Below are 18,574 nucleotides of genomic sequence, written 5' to 3'. Positions count from 1 at the left end.
GGAAACTATCGAACTTATGCAGACTTTGATACTATGGTTTTACCTGTTTTCTTGTAACAAATATAAGAAAAGTACTTTTTGCACTGATGCATTATACTTTATGTCTAATAATCTCAAGATTTTGTTTATGTTGATTGACTTTGAGTCTCAAGACTGACATGTAACTCAATTCACGACTTTGATTTTGTTACCCTGTTTGACGATAGAGATGGTCGTTATATTTAAAAGTCTTTACGTCCGTCCATCCGTCCGTCTCTGTTTATTGTAAATGTTTTGGTTATAGTTTATGATGAAGTTTTAGTGTCACCAACTTCAAATTGAAGTATGTGGTTTCTTAAAAGGTATCATTGTAAAAGCGTAGAGTAAGTCAAATCCACTGAAAACTGAAATACACGTGCACGTTGTTTTGTTGTTGTTGTTTTTTTTTTTTTTTTTATTAAAGATGACTATGTTTGATCATGATTAAGTACGGTTCTCACCCAAGATGTACTGATCGTTATTGAAATATGACGGTGTGTTCAGTCTAAGAAATTCACCATGAAGTTGTGATTTAATAAAGATAAAACTGGGTACATATAAAGCAGAAGAATCAATATGAGTGCCAATTACGGGGCGCCGAATGGGACTCTTGTGGTTTTGTACTCAAAATTCAATTTTGTACGGACAAAAGTGACTTTTGTTCAACAAAAATGAGTTCAGTTTAACAAAATTTGTATCATACTACAAATTTGAAATTTTGTCATACAAAATTATCTATCAGCGGACAAAAGTCACTTTTGTCATGACAAAATTCATTTTTGTTACACAGACTTGACTTTTGTTACCTAATTTGAAAATTGAGCGACAAAAGTCAATTTTGTATTTAAATTAGTTCAGTTTGGTTTCTGTGAACTAATTTGCATACAAAATCGACTTTTGTTACACAAAATCGACTTTTGTTACACAAAAATTACTTTTGTTACACAAAAATTACTTTTGTTACACAAAATTGACTTTTGTTACACAAAATTGATTTTTGTGAGACAAAATTGATTTTTGTGAGACAAAATTGACTTTTGTGAGACAAAATTGACAAAATTGACTTTTGTCTCAACAAAATTGACAAAATTGATTTTTGTCTCAACAAAATTGACAAAATTGAATTTTGTCTCAACAAAATTAACAAAATTGAATTTTGTCTCAACAAAATTGATTTTTGTCTCACGAAAGTCAATTTTTGTCTCACGAAAGTCAATTTTGTCATCACAAAAATGAATTTTGTCGTCACAAAATTGACTTTTGTCTCAACAAAATTGATTTTTGTCTCAACAAAATTGACTTTTGTCTCAACAAAATTGACAAAATTGACTTTTGTCTCAACAAAATTAACAAAATTGACTTTTGTCTCAACAAAATTTACAAAATTGACTTTTGTCTCAACAATAATGACAAAATTGAATTTTGTCTCAACAAAAATGACAAAATTGAATTTTGTCTCAACAAAAATGACAAAATTGAGTTTTGTCTCACAAAAGTCAATTTTGTCTCACAAAAGTCAATTTTGTCTCACAAAAGTCAATTTTGTGACGACAAAATTCATTTTTGTGATGACAAAATTGACTTTCGTGAGACAAAAATTGACTTTCGTGAGACAAAAATCAAGTTTGTTTTAGATTTATGAGTTTGACTATCCCTTTGGTATCTTTCGTCCCTCTTTCAATACAAGGGATATTTTGAAACAAATTGAGTTAAAGTGCATTAAACTTTATTATAGCTTTAATTTACATTCCAGCATTAATGGTAATGTACAATGATTGTTCTATCTTTGCATAACGATTTATGTGTGTCCAATTTCAAATTCTGATTCATAAAACATTTATTCTAATCTTATATATTTCTGTTGTAAAATGTGAAAACTAAAGAAATGCAAAAAATTAAAGCCGAGACAAATTAAAGTTAAAAAAATGAAATCATTGCGTTTTTTTTTTTATATTAAGAATGATTCAGAAAGGAAAGCTATTATCTGCAAGATATTTTTATTTATGATTAAATACAAACACAACTAAACAAAAACAGTATATTATATTACATTAAATATCACAATAGTAACACCCGTGTTGTTAATTTTTCTCAGTTCAATCAAACATATTGCACAATCCACTAGTTTCAGTTGCTCCTTAATTTGATTTGGGGTCGATATTTCAGTGACTGTTGCACACTGATCGATGTCGAAGTGCCCAGGACATAGGATGTCGGGAATCCTGAAATCTCTAACATTATTAAATAACATTATTTGTGTTTAGACGGAAAATGTCAATACTTTTTGTTATTTTTCACTAAGTTTGCCATTTCTTTCATGCTTTCAAAGATTCCGTCACCTGTTGTTGCGCATGCTCCATGAATGTACCATTTTCTGCCATTCATTTTCGGTAAACCAAGACCATCTGCTACTTCTGATGGACTCATAGATCCTGTAAAATATCAAAATCACAGGTCAATATATTATTATTTTAATTTTGTTAAACAACTATTATTTATGAAGCAAGTAATAATATCTAAGAAAATAATCTGAACAGAATTTTATTTCTAAATGATTAAAAAGTCAAAATATACATATACCATTACCTAATGTTGGAATGCTGCAATTTATCACATACCAATATACTGCATTCAAATATATATCTCTACGTACGACATTGTCGTTTAAAAATATGAGAAAAAAATTTATCAATTTAAAACAACTCTACCTCGATGTCAATTAAATTGGCATTATTGTGGATTGACTAAAATACAAAACTTCTTAACGTACGAGGCAAATCTTGTTTATTGGCCACCACTACAACTGGAACACCACTCATTTCAGCACTGTTGAGAATGCCATCAAGCTCATCCTTAGCTTCCGAAAGTCTCTCTTTATCATTACTGTCAACAATATATACCAGACCTGAAATTCGTAGAAGATACGTTTCAGATTCAGTATTTTTCACTCAAGTTTAAACAATATGTTTGTGCATTTTTTTTTATTTATTCGTTTTCTGATCACATTTTATAAAAAATATTACATTCACTACTGTTCTTAACATAATACTTAAATTATCTTTTACTGTTATAAGTTTTAACACGCCGTTCTATTGTGAATTTTAACATGGATTGGTGTAAATATAGTCGTTTGCACATACAAAAATACAATAATGTTCTTTGCGTCGAAGCAGAATGAAATTATGTAAAAATTTTAAAAAATGTACCTTCCGTATTCTGATAATAATGCTGCCACAGTCGTCTGATTTTCTCCTGGCCTCCAACATCCCACACGGTGAAGCTGACACCTTTCACTGGACTGACAGTTTCAACATTGAATCCAATGGTAGGGATTGTATGGACATTCTCGTTTAATTTTATCTTGTACAAAATTGTCGTCTTTCCTGAAATCAAAGAAATAAAAAGAAGTTATCTAAGAAAATATTGAAACAGTCGTCATCTCACGATTTAATTGACTACGCTTAGTAGGTTATTGAAAATATGGATTGCAGAACTACTATTTTCTGAGGTCAAAATTGCCTGATTGAAATATGCTAATTTTACATATGGTTCTATACAAAAAATTAATAAAGCAAATTTAAAGAGCAATAATAAGTCATATAAAAACAAAATTAAATTACCTGCTGCGTCCAATCCTAACATCAAAATTCTTGCTGGTGTTGATCCAGAAAATTCAGAAAATACATCGTACAATTTTAGATAACCACAAACCCATTTTGTATATTTAATTTGTTTACTGACTTTAGCTGGTTCACTTCTTCACAGACTTTCGAAATTTAATAACTGTTAGTAAACCTCAGCTTTTTATATTTAATCTTAAAGCGAGATTTCGTCACACATGCCATTAGAACACAAGAAAGTCGTACAATCCAGCAATTAACTTCCAGCATGGCAAGTTTGACAGATATATTTTAAACCTATGATTAAAGCGTAAAAGATCGAGGAGTATCGAATGTTATATTACATTGCACTATGACGACTCGACTGAATAAATAAATAAGTATTTTCCTAAATTGACAATATTATCTCTATATAGATATATGTATTAACATCTGTTTTCTAAGCAGTTAATATTCTGTCTTTATTTCTTTATCATTATATAATATTGAATATTACAAAACGAAAAAATAAGGTACATTCAAGTATATCAAAATAAATATGTAATAGGCTTGCTATATAAATATAATTTATGGAAATTAAGTAAAATAGTGGCGATTTTGTATTTGTTTATTTTGGTATTTATTATTTTTTTTTTGTTGTTGTAAGAAGAATACGTCATTAATTTGTTTGTTGAAATATTTTAAGAATTGCAAACTATATCATTCATGCTTCTCTATTTCGTTTCATTTCTTTGATTATTTCAATAATAGTATAAGGTGTAAATGATGTATTCTTCTGACGGGAATTATTTTAAAAATATGTGAGAACAAGAGGAAAATATCAATGATTTTTTTTTTATTATAACCAAATATAACTATGTGAAAAAAGTGCACTTACAATAAGTCATTTTAGAGTCATTTCAGAGAAATAAAATTTTCAATTTTCACAAGCAATCCGGTTAAAAAAACGGATTAAGAAAAAATCTAGAAATGTTTGACTCCGTCAGAGATGTGCATTCTCAATATCATGACATTTCCAGTAATAAAATTAACGGTACCAATTTTCTTGCACCAGATGCGCATTTCGACAATACATGTCCCTTCAGTGATGCTCGTGGCCAAATATTTGCAATCCAAAGCTTAGATAAAAGATGAAGCGCTATAATCCAAAAAGTCCAAAAAGTATATCCAAATCCGTGAAAGGAATCAGAGTAATCGTTATATGTCAAGGTATAAATATTTCATACACCATACACATCTATTAGTTTTATACTCGACAAGTATGTTATGAGTCCTGACGAGTTGAAAACACTAAAATATGTTGTCGTCATTTCATAAACACAATATCAAAATATGTTTAAATCGACAGTCAAAATTTGCTGTTGTCGTTTTCACGTTCGTATCATATTTGTCCTTTTAATTGCTTCGATCAATAAAGTGATGCTCTCTATTATTCCACTGCCTGTCCTAGCGCACATACCATGTATGAACCATTGTCTGTCCTCTATCAGACATAATTCAAGGCCTGATGCAAGATCTTTAGGAGTTAAAGTATCTATTAAATACAGAAAACATTTTTTTTTAAACATTTTCATATTGGAGTGCATTTTAACTACATTTTATTTGTAGATTCAGCGAGGAAACCCATGGCACATTTTAACCAAAATAAAAATACTGATTGCAAATATTATCATATTTTTACAGAAATCAAATGATTTTGTGCTTATTATCCACAGATGCGAAAGATTATTGAAATTGAAATTAGATAGAAAACATATGTTTTGAGGTAACCCCTCTGCTTTATTTGACGATATAACCATTAAAGTGGCAACTATCTTTCATTATTGTGTTTTTTTAAGAATGTCGACTTACTAGGTAGGTCCTGCTTATTAGCTATAACCCCAAGAGGAATACCTCGTGCTTCCTTGCAGTTCACTATATAATGATGGAGGGCTACTTTAGCTGAATGCAATCTTTTTATATCGCTGCTATCAACAACAAATAAAATACCTGTAAAATTTTCCTTTTTAAAAAATTATTTTATCATAGCATTACAAATAATGATATTGAGAATACACACAATTTTAACAAAAAAATAAACGAATAAAGTTTATATCGACATCTTAAATTATCACTCAAGCTAATTACAACTTCATAACTTTATCAACTCGTACATATCAGCATGAAAATATTGCATTCTTAGATAGGTTAAGGTTTTAACATACTTGCATGTTTGATGCATGGCAATACAACCAATCTTCGTCACTTGAAAGTATTTTGGGGTAATTTCTGGTCAGATTTTAATCAACTTGGTATCAATAGAAGCATAATTTGCACATAATCATTGCACAGAGACTTGCAAAATAGTTGACGAATATGTTTGTCCATGCACATGTAGATTTAAAATAAAAGTGTATAAAAGTAACATCAATCATCAATTGTAGAATAAAGGGTTCATTTTTGTTCTTCAGATTTCTTTGATTTAAACAAATATTTCATGAAAAATTATTTTTATTTTTTTATTTTTTGTCTCTTATTCAATCATAATACCTCATTACATTTTTATATCAGACTTTCGGATCATCGAAATTACTTCTTACTATTTTTTTCATCAACAATACAATATTTCAAACTAACACAACAAGATAAATTCACAGAGCACGAAACCCGATGAATATGAGTGCACACAGAGACTAAAAGCTGAAGAACGATTGTTTTGATAAAAATATTAGTATAGTTTAATATAATTTGCATGTTGAGCAAGAATCAACCATGTATCAAACCATGTGTCAAAGCATCTTTTCATCGGAATTAAACACGTTTATTCTAAAATTAGTTGTTGGCATGATACGGGTTACGCTCTTCTGATATATAACATGCTGCTATGATACTAAACCCCTAACGAGAGGGACTGTTCTTGATTATCATATGATGAAGACATCATCTTTCAACCTGTTTAATTGAAGTTTTGAGCAGCAAGTTCTAGTAGTCCCTTGTTTATTTTTATATTTTGCTTAGTTTCTTTTGTTACACATTCGGACATCGGACTGAGACTTCTTTTAGAATGAGTTCTATTATATGTTTATAACTGTGTTTTTGTTTATTCTACATTGGCTTGAGGTAAAGGGGGTTGGGATCTGAAAAAAAAACGTATTTAATCCCTCTGCAATATTGCGCCTGTCCCAAGTTAAGTAGTCTCTGGTAATTGTTAGTCTTGATTGTTTCATTTGTGAGTTTTGGAGCTCATTTTCATTGAACTACACAATTTTGATTATGGGCCAGCTGAAGCCCGCCTCTTTGACACATTCCTCATTTCCATTCTCAATTCTATTGAAGAAGCTTATATTTAATTTTGTTTTATAACGTTATGTCTGTGTGTATTCGAATGTAGAAAATAGATATATACAGTAGTTATATGTCTTACCTGATGCATCTAAGAAATAACGCTTCCACTCGTGTCTGATTTTGTCCCCACAACCAACATCTAAGATTGTTAGGTATATGCCTCTGAATGTAGTAACTGTCTCTATGTTAAACCCAATAGTAGGTAATGTCTCAGAAGTATTATTTTGAAGCTTATATAATAACGTAGTTTTCCCTATAAATATTAGAAACATCGTTGGTAAGATCAGAGACATAATTTATATAAATACAGTGGCTTAATATCGGAAATGTTTGTTGTAACTTTATTATATTTAATTTAAGCTGGTGCAAACTTGACAACAAGGTTTCTACTTAGAACAGTTATTTTGCGGTGTTGAAGCTATTGCTGTGCGAACAAGAAGTTCTCTTTTTTACTTGGATTTATTTTGTATCTTAGAGACGTCGAATAAGTATCCTTCCAATATATATTGTTCATAATTACCTGTTGAGGTCAGACCTAGCATTACAATCGTCAATGGCATCGGACCACTTGTTAAATTGTGCCAGAATTTGCTCCATTTTGATAAGCATATTCCCATATTGTGAATAGTTAATTGAATTATATCATGATTATTAATCTACATGATTGTATTCTGTCATCAATGCCGGATGTCAACTTCCAGATTTCCCAAATTATGACGTGACCACTTCCTACCATTTGTAGGTTTAGAGAATAGAGAAATCGATCAAATACAACACGTGTTTGTTTTTGTTATAGTTCTTCCATACTTTTCTATTTTGTGTCATACACGGACATATTCCAGCTGTTATTAGTCTGCTTCTCAGATGTTACTTGGAAGAGTTGAGAAAGGGGACAGAGTAATATTAAGTAGATTTGACCTCACTTATTATAATCCATAAAACTTAAACAATGAAACGATACAAAGCCTACCACACCTATTGTTAAAACAGGGTGTAAATTAAACTATTATTAGGATAAAATATTTCTTCCGACATGATATGTCGTTTAGAAGATACAATGTTCTTTAAAAGATGGAATGGTCCTAAGAAAACTAAATGATCACTATTGGACACTGCCCATGTCATATGCATCAACATGGGATGTCGGGTAAGAGTAGATAAGAAATCAACAATGACAACTTAAATGCATCTATTCGTCAATATGAAGGCAACAATGAATAAATAGTAATCTGACTATTGTTTAGGTTATGGGCATCTTTACTTTTTTTCTATTTTTCTTTATCTCTAGTTTTTTTTTTGGGGGGGGGGGGAGTTTGCTATATTTTAGGCATTATTTAAAAAAAAAAGATAGCATATAAATAAAAAATACGGTTATAAATTACACTTACTTTTATTTAGAACAAAATAAAACGTCGTCAACAGACCAAATTAAATACTGCGGTAGAAGGTTAATCAAACACTCAAGACAACACTTTGTTTGTTTGTATATCTGTTTGTTTTAAAGTGATTAAAATAAGAACGCAACGTTGACTGCTTTACCCCTTTTTTGACATTTTTTTTAAACTTTTTTATTTTGGTTCAATTATCGTTGTCAATATAATGGAATATCATACGACTGTCATACAAGTGAGAGATTAAGCTAGCTATAAAACCATTTTTAATCCACCATTTTCTACAAAAGAAAAAGCCTGTACCAAGTTCGGAATATGACCAGACAGTTGTTGTCCATTCGTTTGATGTGTTTGAGCTTTTGATTTTGCCATTTGATGATGGACTTTCCTTTTTGAATTATACTCGGAGTTCAGTATTTCTGTGATTTCACTTTTTACACTACTGTTGTCATGCTCTATTTTGGAAGGTGTTTTCACTGCTAGTACCATGCACTATTGAACTTACTTTTTATATTAACAGTTTAAGGAAAGGTTTACACTGTTAATGTCGTGTTCTATATTGAATTTTCACTTTATCTCAACAGTTACTTGAAGGTTTTACAATGCTATTGTCATGCTCTAATAGCATGCATACTCTTTAGAGATTGTACTATATCTGTTCAGTTACAACCAGTAGCATGCTCTGTTGATCTTACACTTTATATAAAAAAAAATATAGTAACTGAAGGTTTTACACTACTAGTATCATGCTCTATTGAACTGGATCAATGATTTATTAGGATGTTAACTCGTGTTTTGTTCAAACATTTTCTATATACTCTAGTACCTGGTCTATATAATTATTTTATTCAAATTCGCAGTTCTATAAGGTTCGATGATACACATTAAAAAGTAAAACAATCAAAACAGATACATAACGAAACAATAATCGTATAATCTGCAATTACAAAAATGTATTATATCTCTTTAGTATTTGTTTTATAAGGAAGCGGCTAGCCGGTACGTACAAGGTACAAATAAATCATGGCTTGGTTATTTGCAACTACTACCAAGTTAGCTCGTTATCATAATTAAAACTGGGTAACTCGTTATGATGACTAAGTATTTAGTTATAACAACCTAGCCAACTTGTTTCAACGGCATAGATTACTCGTTTCATCAGATATGAGTAGCTCAATATAACTTTTAAGTCGTTAAAACGAGTAAATAAGTCGTAATAACGATTAGGATTAGTCGTTAAAACGAATGAACTAAATCTTAGAATAACCTTTAACCTGACAATAACCGGCTTCTGTAGTTTTAACACATATGTTTCATTATTTGTTTGTATTTGGTATCATTCAACGCATTATGCGCAAGTATAAGCGATACCAGATACCAATCTTTCACTCCGATGATTGTGTTTCATCTTGATTCAATTTAGACAACATCCAATAATGCATTAAACGTTATACGACACTGAAGAATTTTTCGTTATGAACATATGTGCCATTAAATTATAGCTTTCAGGTATTCCGTTACCGCTCAGTGCACTGACACCATATATAAACCATTGTCTGTCTACAAGTTGGCTTTAATCAAGACGTTCAGCAATATCGGACGGACTTAATACATCTGGAAAAAAGTTAAAAAGGTCACATTTCTTCCCAACGTACCAATTTGAAAGTAACAGATTAAACGAATTTATCTTTTAATAAATTCTATGATTTTAGAAATAATTTAGTAAATGCTACAGCTGCTTACCTAACATGACGACTTCAAGTTAAGTCTGATCTTGGCTACTATTAAGGTTCGATCGAAATTTAGGAACGTCTTCAAGAAGTACTACATACATATATTATTCGTGGTTGAACAATACAAAACAAAACCGGTTGAAGTCAACATTGGGGAATATTTGAATCATTAACATAGAAAACAATTACAAAAGGTTTTTGTAAATTTCGAAGTGCATCTAAGGCCTTTGCTATCTGGTTTTATGTTTGAAATTATATAGGTAGATTATTGTTGACGTCGATCGGTAACCTGTAATGGTTCACATTTGTCCTTAATGGATAGTTGTCTTTATTATCGAACAGTCACATTTCCTTATGTTTAAATGCCTGGAAGGTCCTGCTTATTTGCTATAATGCCAATTGGAATATCTCTAGTTTTTTCACAATCTAATATAAAGCTGTTTATTGCTGATTTTGCCTCAGGTAATCTCTCCTTATCATTACTATCGACAACAAATGAAATACCTAAAAAAATCAAATACGGCTTACTTATATCTTTTCAACTGCTGTTTTTTTTAATTCAACAAGTTGGGCGTATTTTTTTTTATTCCCTTTTTTTTGTTGGTAATCTCAATTACTTAGTACGTTCCCATTGATAAAAATCGATGTGTAATATATTAAAAAAAAACCAACAGCAATTTGTTTTTTAATAAAAAAACAGATCATTTTTTAAACTCAATATTGAATCCCACCCTCCTTTCATGTTTAAGAAAATCAATGAATTTGCCACACTTCCCTCATCTTGGAATATGCAATTTTTTTTCTTAAACTGAAGAATATAAATAATTTATCTGCAGGACAATCAAATCCAGAATAAAACGTCGACTTATATATACGAAAAAGAATAACTATCGAAAATAATGTAGAAAATATCCAGCGTCTATGCTTGGATTTGATCATTTAGACCAGCGATTCATATCCCTTCACAAGGATGACTGCATATACACCTTTGTTAATTTATCATATTTAAACATTATGTCCGAGATTAAAAAGGTTATATACTATATTGTTATTGTAATATATAAAGTATATTATAATGACTGTGTGGCGTACTTAACTAAATTTTATAAAGTGTAAATGGTGTTTTTTTTTTATTATCTGATCGGGTGATTTTACCCTGACACGTACACCGCGTTCTCATGGAATAAGTATAAATGAAACTAATTATATGCAGGTCTATAGTACGAACGCAGCCTTAGGTCCATAAACCTTAATCTGTAATTCTTGTTTTTGGTTTCCCGTTTGCTTGAATTATAGTTTTGCTTTTACTATAAATAAAAGTAATGGTGCCATACTGATGAGAACGCAATTCTAAATTATTCTTTTTAAATCTTATTTTCAAATATGCAATCCTTATTAAATGAATTTTGCATAATCTATAATATTTAACAATGTTTTTTTTAATATATTGACCTCATGTCACATGTTGAATATGATCTACAATAATACCAGAGCACCTGTGGTCACCCCAGTGTTTTCGTGGTGATCTTTAATTTTCAACTATTTGTATTGTTAACTGTTGTTTATCTTTTTGTCTTCTTCCATTTTAATTCAATACATTGTCAGTTTGCTTTTTACTTTTAAGTTGAATCCATTTGACGTCTCCCGTCTCTCTTTTTTTATATGTTACTATGTTCAAGTATGTTAAAACTTTTCTCATACATCTGTCACAACTGAAACGTTATTACAATAATGCTTCCATAGAAGCCTGATTCTGTTTCCTCCTCCTACATCCCATATAGAAAATTTAACGTCTGTAGATGCGTTGATAGTCTCAACATTAAATCCAATTGTGGGTAATGTAGTCTTAAGATCCACGTTTTTATACTTGTATAACAATCTAGTTTTTCCTTGAAAATAAAAATGTGTTTAAAGACATAACAAAATAGTTATAAAGTAAAATTTAACAATTTCCGTACAAATGTTGTTAAAATTCTGAACTTATGTATATACAAATATACACGTCCAACTGTTGAGTATGAGTTGAAAAAACATCCATTTATTTCCATTTGCAGCGTTTGTGCTCATTTATTCAGAATACAGTTTAGCACTTAGTTACTAAAAGGAGACGACTAAAACATAACATATAAAGAAATGAAAAAAATGTCATCTTTTAAAATAACATAAAGTTGTCGTTCGATTTCTACCATTACAATTTTATTTAGAATAAATACACCTACCTGCCGCGTCTAAACCAAGCATCATAACCTTTAAAGGTTCTTTACCATGTAACAAATAAAAACTAAAAATATTAAACTTCGACACTAATATCCCCATTGTTGTTCAACAGATGACTTCATGCATGTATCTCTTCCAACGTGTTTTTGTGATGTCGATACTTCCTTCATAGGATAGGTTAACATACGATCAGTTTATTTATAGTTTGTAATAAAAATTAAAAGTTTAAATACTAGGTAATAATAATTAAAATATAGACCAATATAGGCAGTCAACAGACACATCCGCATTGTTTTCTTTTTCTTTCGTTCGTTTATCCTTAATCAAAGAGCAAAACCAGTACTGCATAGTTAGCTGTAAAAGGACACAGAATGACAAATTTAAATAAAACAAAATTACCCAAGTCATTATAAATGTGCATTTATACATATGTATACACATGGAAAAAAGTATTGCAACACCTTGATTTTTTAAAACTTGAAAAATCAACCTCTTTTTTTGGATGAAATATAGCAAAATATTTGTATAATATTATTGAAACATAGTTTATTATAACATTGGCATTTAAACGAACAAAAAAAAAAAAAACAAAAAAAAATTTATAACTACAATTTTGATAACACAAGAGTGCACACGCTGAAATGTCTCGCCTTCTTTACTAATCATTGATATTATGTTGATAGTCCTAAGTATAAAACTTTACCGAAGACTTTTACATAAACTAAACATTAACCAAGATAACTAAACAAAGACCAATGAACCATGAAAATGAGGTCAAGGTCAGATGACCCATGCCAGGCAGACATGTACAGCTAACAATGCTTCCGTACAACAAATATAGTTGATCTTAATTATAGTTTAAGAAAAATAGACCAAAACACAAAAACTTAACACTAAGCAATAAACCATGAAAATGAGGAAGAGGTCAAATAAAACCTGCGCGACTGACATATAGATCATAAAATATTTCCATACACCAAATATAGTTGACCTATGGCATATAGTATTAGATAAAAAGACCAAAACTCAAAAACTTAACTTTGACCACTGAACCATGAAAATGAGGTCAAGGTCAGATGACATCTGCCCGATAGACATGTACACCTTACAATCATTCCATTCAACAAATATAGAAGATCTATTGCATAAAGTATGAGAAAAACAGACCAAAACACAAAAATCTAACTATAACCACTGAACCATGAAAATGAGGTCAAGGTCAGATGACATCTGCCAGTTGGACATGTACATCTTACAGTCCTTCCATACACCAAATATACTAGCCCTATTGCTTAAAGCATCTGAGATATGGACTTGACCACCAAAACTTAACCTTGTTCACTGATCCATGAAATGAGGTCGAGGTAAAGTGAAAACTGTCTGACGGGCATGAGGACCTTGCAAGGTACGCACATACCAAATATAGTTCTCCAATTTGTTATAATAAGAGAGAATTAAACATTACAAAAAATATTAACTTTTTATTCAAGTGGTCACTAAACCATGAAAATGAGGTCAAGGACATTGGACATGTGACTGACGGAAACTTCGTAACATGAGGCATCTATATACAAAGTATGAAGCATCCAGGTCTTCTACCTTCTAAAATATAAAGCTTTTAAGAAGTGAGCTAACGCCGCCGCCGCCGCCGCCGGATCACTATCCCTATGTCGAGCTTTCTGCCACAAAAGTTGCAGGCTCGACAAAAATGAAGTGTTTTTGTACAAAAAAATGCATTTTACAGCTATTACTGTAGTCGAACATTACAATGTCAGACATTTCAAAATTAATCTTCCGATGACTGTTCACATCATGAGTGATCGTTATACGCCAAAGATTTAGTACTTTGTGCGTAGCCTCCATTCAAACGGATAACCGCATCATAACGTCTTCTGATTCCTGCCATAAATCGACTAATTTGTTTCTAAGGTAGCAGCAACCATTTGTGATGAAGAGCATTGCTTATTTCATGATGTGTTTGAACTGTGGTGTCCTTTCGCGCACTTTTTGCCCAATAGTGTCCCATATATGCTCGATATGGTTCAAATCCGGGCTACGATAGGGCCAAAAAAGATGAACCGAATTCTATAGGAACAACGGATCTTCCTCCACGATGCTAATTTTCAACTTTGGCGAGCTCTGCACTACATTGGATACGGAAAACTGTGTGTCTGTTCGTAAGCAAAGGTATCCGAAATGGTCTTATCGCGCGATAACCAGTAGCGATTAGTCGATCTCAAACAGTTCTTGTTAAAAGGCTCCTGTCACCACTCTCTTTTTAGGATTGTATTGTATGCAATGGGTTTCCTTCTGACCAACCTTCATTATGCCTAATGCATAATGCAGTTATGAGTTGTCGAGGACCCATTACAAGGTGTCAATCACACAACTTCAAAAACTTGGTTATTTAAAGTGGTGAAAACAATGAGGATTAAAACACCTGTTTTGCTGTTTACGGGTACAGTAGCTGCATGTGAAAATAAGAACTTATCGAGTCGATATTTAATGATTAAACTCAGGTGATACTTAAATAATTTTTAACTTATTCTATTTTACCAAATTATATCACAAAAAAATAAAAAGTGTTTTTAAAATTTGAATTTCAATTTGGTGTTGCAATACTTTTTTCCAGGTGTATATTTTTAATCTAACTATAACCGATAACTTTTGTACCGATAATACTATATCAAAAGTTCTAACTACGATGTTTTATTTGCATTCTTAAATGCTCACTTTATTTATCTGATCATCGAGTTTAGAAGATCGTTTTTAAACTTTTTAAGCATTTATGGACAACATCACCGTAAAAAATGGGAGGTAATATCCCGTTTGTAATAGAAGTTTACAGGCACATTCATTTAAAGCAAATAAATTTGTATCTTTGATAAAGTTTAATAAAAGAAAACCTTAGACGTATTAGGCACAGCTTTTTTGGAACTTTTGGTCCTCAATGCTCTTCAAATTTGTACTTGATTTGGCTTTCGAACTATTCTTATCTGAGGGTATCTGATTAGTCTTGTGTAGACAAAACGCACGTCTGACGTATTAAATCATAAACCTGAAACCTTTTGATAGCTATTATTTGTGTCGTACTCTGTCCTATATGTTCTCCCATTTTCTTGTATTGTAGTTCTGTAAAGTAAGGTTTTCATTTATATGTTCTTTTTAACATTACCATAAAAGCGGGAGGTTTGGCTAGCCACAAAACCAGGTCCAAACTTCCATTGTTTTTTCTGTCCTGTTCCAAGTCAGGAAACTGGACATTGTTATATTATAGTTCTTTTCTGTAAGTGTTAAATTTTGGTGATGTGTTTCTGTTGTGTCATAGTTCTCCTATATTTGATGTGTTTCCCTGAAGTTCAGTTTGTAACCCGGATTTGTTTTTTTTCTCAATCGATTTATAAATTTCGAAAAGCAGTATACTACTGTTGCCTTTATAAATAATTTATGGTAACGAAATCCCCGACCAAATAAATTACTAGGCGTACAGAGATTACATTTATTGACACCTGAACCTTCATTACAATTAACTATTTCGTTTTGTATGATATAAAAATGTAATATCTAAAGTCTTAACGACATGAAATCAGGCATTGTGTGTAAAGAACGGCATTGTCGATGGCAGTACAAATAAAGAAGGCTTTGTAGTGTTGTGAATGTAAGTATGATTGGTGCATCATGTCGTAATTTAACATGCTTGGCTTTAAAATATAAGAAAATTATCGTGTTTTCAAAATCAAGGATAAATAAAACAGTCTTTAATTGTATTGATTAACAACATTTTACAACCTTAAACAGTATTAAATAACAAATAGTATATCATATAAATTAAATATCCTGTTAATAAGACGTTCCTGTCTTACGGTTGTACATAGATCGATATATTGAACGTCAGTGTTCTTATATATCTTTTGTGGTCAAAATTAAATAATATGTATCTGGATACTGATGTAACAAAATTTGTAAACCGTTAATGGCAAGGAATTACTGCAGTATGAACCAAATTGAAGAAAAAAAATCACAAGGTACAAAATCCAAAGCTGACTTAATATGAGTGTGTCCTCTATTCGCATTTAACTATGAAAAAGATAAGAAGTATCTGTTCCAAAGGCGACAACAGTCGCATTTATTAATGTTCAGATTTCTTCAAAAGAAATTATTGATCGAAATCATGTTTAAAACTAAGAAATAGTCTTTTAAACAGCTGGAAAAAAAATATAGGTTTCTGTTGCCTTCCGTTGAGAAAATTCATACATCGTACTATTTATTTCTGTTATAGTTAAAGTCATAAGAAACCTCAAATAAAAAAAAAATATGCATATGTTTTTTTATAACTAAATGGATAGTTTTCATTATACAACTTATGTACATATACTTTTTTACGAGAAAAATTCTTTAATTTGTCCAAATTTAGAAAAAGGTTACTTATTTTTAATTGCTTGCTTCCAGGAAGCAATTCGCCGACATATTTTCCGTATGCACGGTGGGTATGGTTGTCCTGCGAGAGAACGTACTGTGCTGGTGATTCGGTCCTGACGGGTGCTGGTGATCAATGAAAAAATGTAAACAAAGACGAAAATGATGATTTCTGACGTTTTCACTCATAAAAAATGGAAGAAAACAGTTGAGATTTTTCAATTTCGTTTTTTATGGGTTCATATATAAACCATTAAAAAAATGACCCTCTAAACTGTTTCAGTAAGCGTAACACAAAAATGCTCATTTTCAGAAAATCTCGAACTGAAAAAATAAAACAAAAATGCTCATAGAGTCCGCTCTCTATACCGCAATCCACACGACAAAACAATTTTGTGAAAAAACATGCAATTTATTAAAATTTAGCATTTTCTCAATTTACCCATGTCCTGATACTGTGCTGGTGGGTCCTGTCATTGTGCTGGTGGGTCCTGATACGGTGCTGGTGATTTTGTATAAGAAGTTGGTCATATTTGAAACAAATGTTACAAAATCAATAAAATTAGCCAGATTATTGTTGCCAACAGGATCTATGACTCCTATTTTAACTCTTGTGCATCCATTTGGCTGTTTAATATGTGTTTTCAAATGATCTGAACTTGTATTACACAATAGCATAAAAGGGCAACATCTTTCGTCCAATATCAGATAACAATATAATAGTATCTAAAAAAAGTTAAAAATTCCACAATACTATATAATTCATTTTATGTGTCAACTTGTTTGAAAAAAGTCGAAAAGAAGAGACTTTTTTTAATGTCATGATTATATGTCGCTTTCTAGATCTATGCTTAGCATTTATTTCAGATGACATGGACTCCTCACCCTGATGACCCTGCTGCCTTTCATAACTTTATCCGTATACATATATTAATAAATAAACAAAAGGCTGCATGCAACACGTATTTTTGTTACTTAAAATGATTCGTTGTAACTAGAATATTTGTGGTGAATGGAAACTGTGAGGGTCACAATCTTAAATTGCTTATATATGTTGCTGGAACCAGTTTCGTTATCTGATCTGAATTTTCTGAAATGTGCAAGGTAGATAGACATTTTGATTTTTTTTACTCGGTAATGAATTGTGTTGATCCCATGCTAAACATAACAAAAATCTCTGTACAAAGGTCTGTGAATCTTCTACAAAAATAGTGATTTTATTTTCACTAAATTCTCTTTTTAACTAAATACAATAATGAACTATAAATAAAAATGCTTTGCAAGAAGTTTCCCCTTGATATGTGTATAAAATTATATCTCTATTATTCATTGTCTGTGCTGCTTTGATACTATTGCAGTTTGCACATTTCGGAATTGACAGGCCACAGGAGGGGTCATAAACCGTACACAAAAAGATACAATATTGATATAAGTACTTAATTTGCATCTTTGAACCCCCACCCCGGCTTGTTTTATTAGTAGCCTGGGGTGTCTAAAAATGGTCGATTACAGACAGCCGAGTACGCATTTTACTTTCCAGTCGTGTTATTGTTGATTGTTAAAGTCCGGAAAACGGATAGATGGAAACAAAAATGTTTGATATATCTGGCTTTAGATTCAGTTTTTTTTAAATATAAATTAAGGCTACATTTTAACATAATAATTCTATGAATATAAAAAAATGCAGAAAAAAAAAATAAACTTAAAAGCTTAGTGGTATTACCAATATTAAAATAAAAGTGTATTTTAGTTGGGTATTTTTTCAATTTACTCATTTTTAATTATAATCAAGGCACATTTTATTTTTATTCATGAAAAATATTTATATATAGAAAAGAAGGACACATTGTTCACT

The 18,574-nt window shown here is 31.0% G+C and overlaps 2 protein-coding genes and 1 pseudogene across 2 annotated transcripts; all 3 read right to left on the bottom strand.

The window, feature by feature from the left end:
- Nucleotides 1-2,045: 2,045 nt before the first annotated feature.
- Nucleotides 2,046-4,062, bottom strand: LOC134711945 (uncharacterized; annotated as a pseudogene).
- A 280-nt stretch (nt 4,063-4,342) lies between these two features.
- On the bottom strand, nt 4,343-8,150 carry LOC134711943 (ADP-ribosylation factor 6-like). Its single transcript, XM_063572967.1, has 4 exons — nt 7,483-8,150; nt 7,042-7,215; nt 5,490-5,627; nt 4,343-5,172 (listed from the first exon to the last, which is right to left on the bottom strand). Exons 1-4 carry the CDS (start codon nt 7,577-7,579, stop codon nt 5,009-5,011), a joined length of 573 nt encoding a protein of 190 aa, XP_063429037.1. The 5' UTR covers nt 7,580-8,150; the 3' UTR covers nt 4,343-5,008.
- Nucleotides 8,151-11,553: 3,403 nt separating this feature from the next.
- Nucleotides 11,554-12,578, bottom strand: LOC134709578 (ADP-ribosylation factor 4-like). Its single transcript, XM_063569742.1, has 2 exons — nt 12,306-12,578; nt 11,554-11,975 (listed from the first exon to the last, which is right to left on the bottom strand). The coding sequence occupies exons 1-2, from the start codon at nt 12,400-12,402 to the stop codon at nt 11,782-11,784; spliced, it is 291 nt and encodes a 96-aa protein (XP_063425812.1). The 5' UTR covers nt 12,403-12,578; the 3' UTR covers nt 11,554-11,781.
- Nucleotides 12,579-18,574: the final 5,996 nt, after the last annotated feature.

Source organism: Mytilus trossulus, chromosome 3, assembly GCF_036588685.1.
Source record: "Mytilus trossulus isolate FHL-02 chromosome 3, PNRI_Mtr1.1.1.hap1, whole genome shotgun sequence".
NCBI classification, from domain to species: Eukaryota; Metazoa; Mollusca; class Bivalvia; order Mytilida; family Mytilidae; genus Mytilus; species Mytilus trossulus.
Note: the sequence above shows the minus strand (reverse complement) of the source record. Positions and strands in the feature narration are given on the sequence as shown.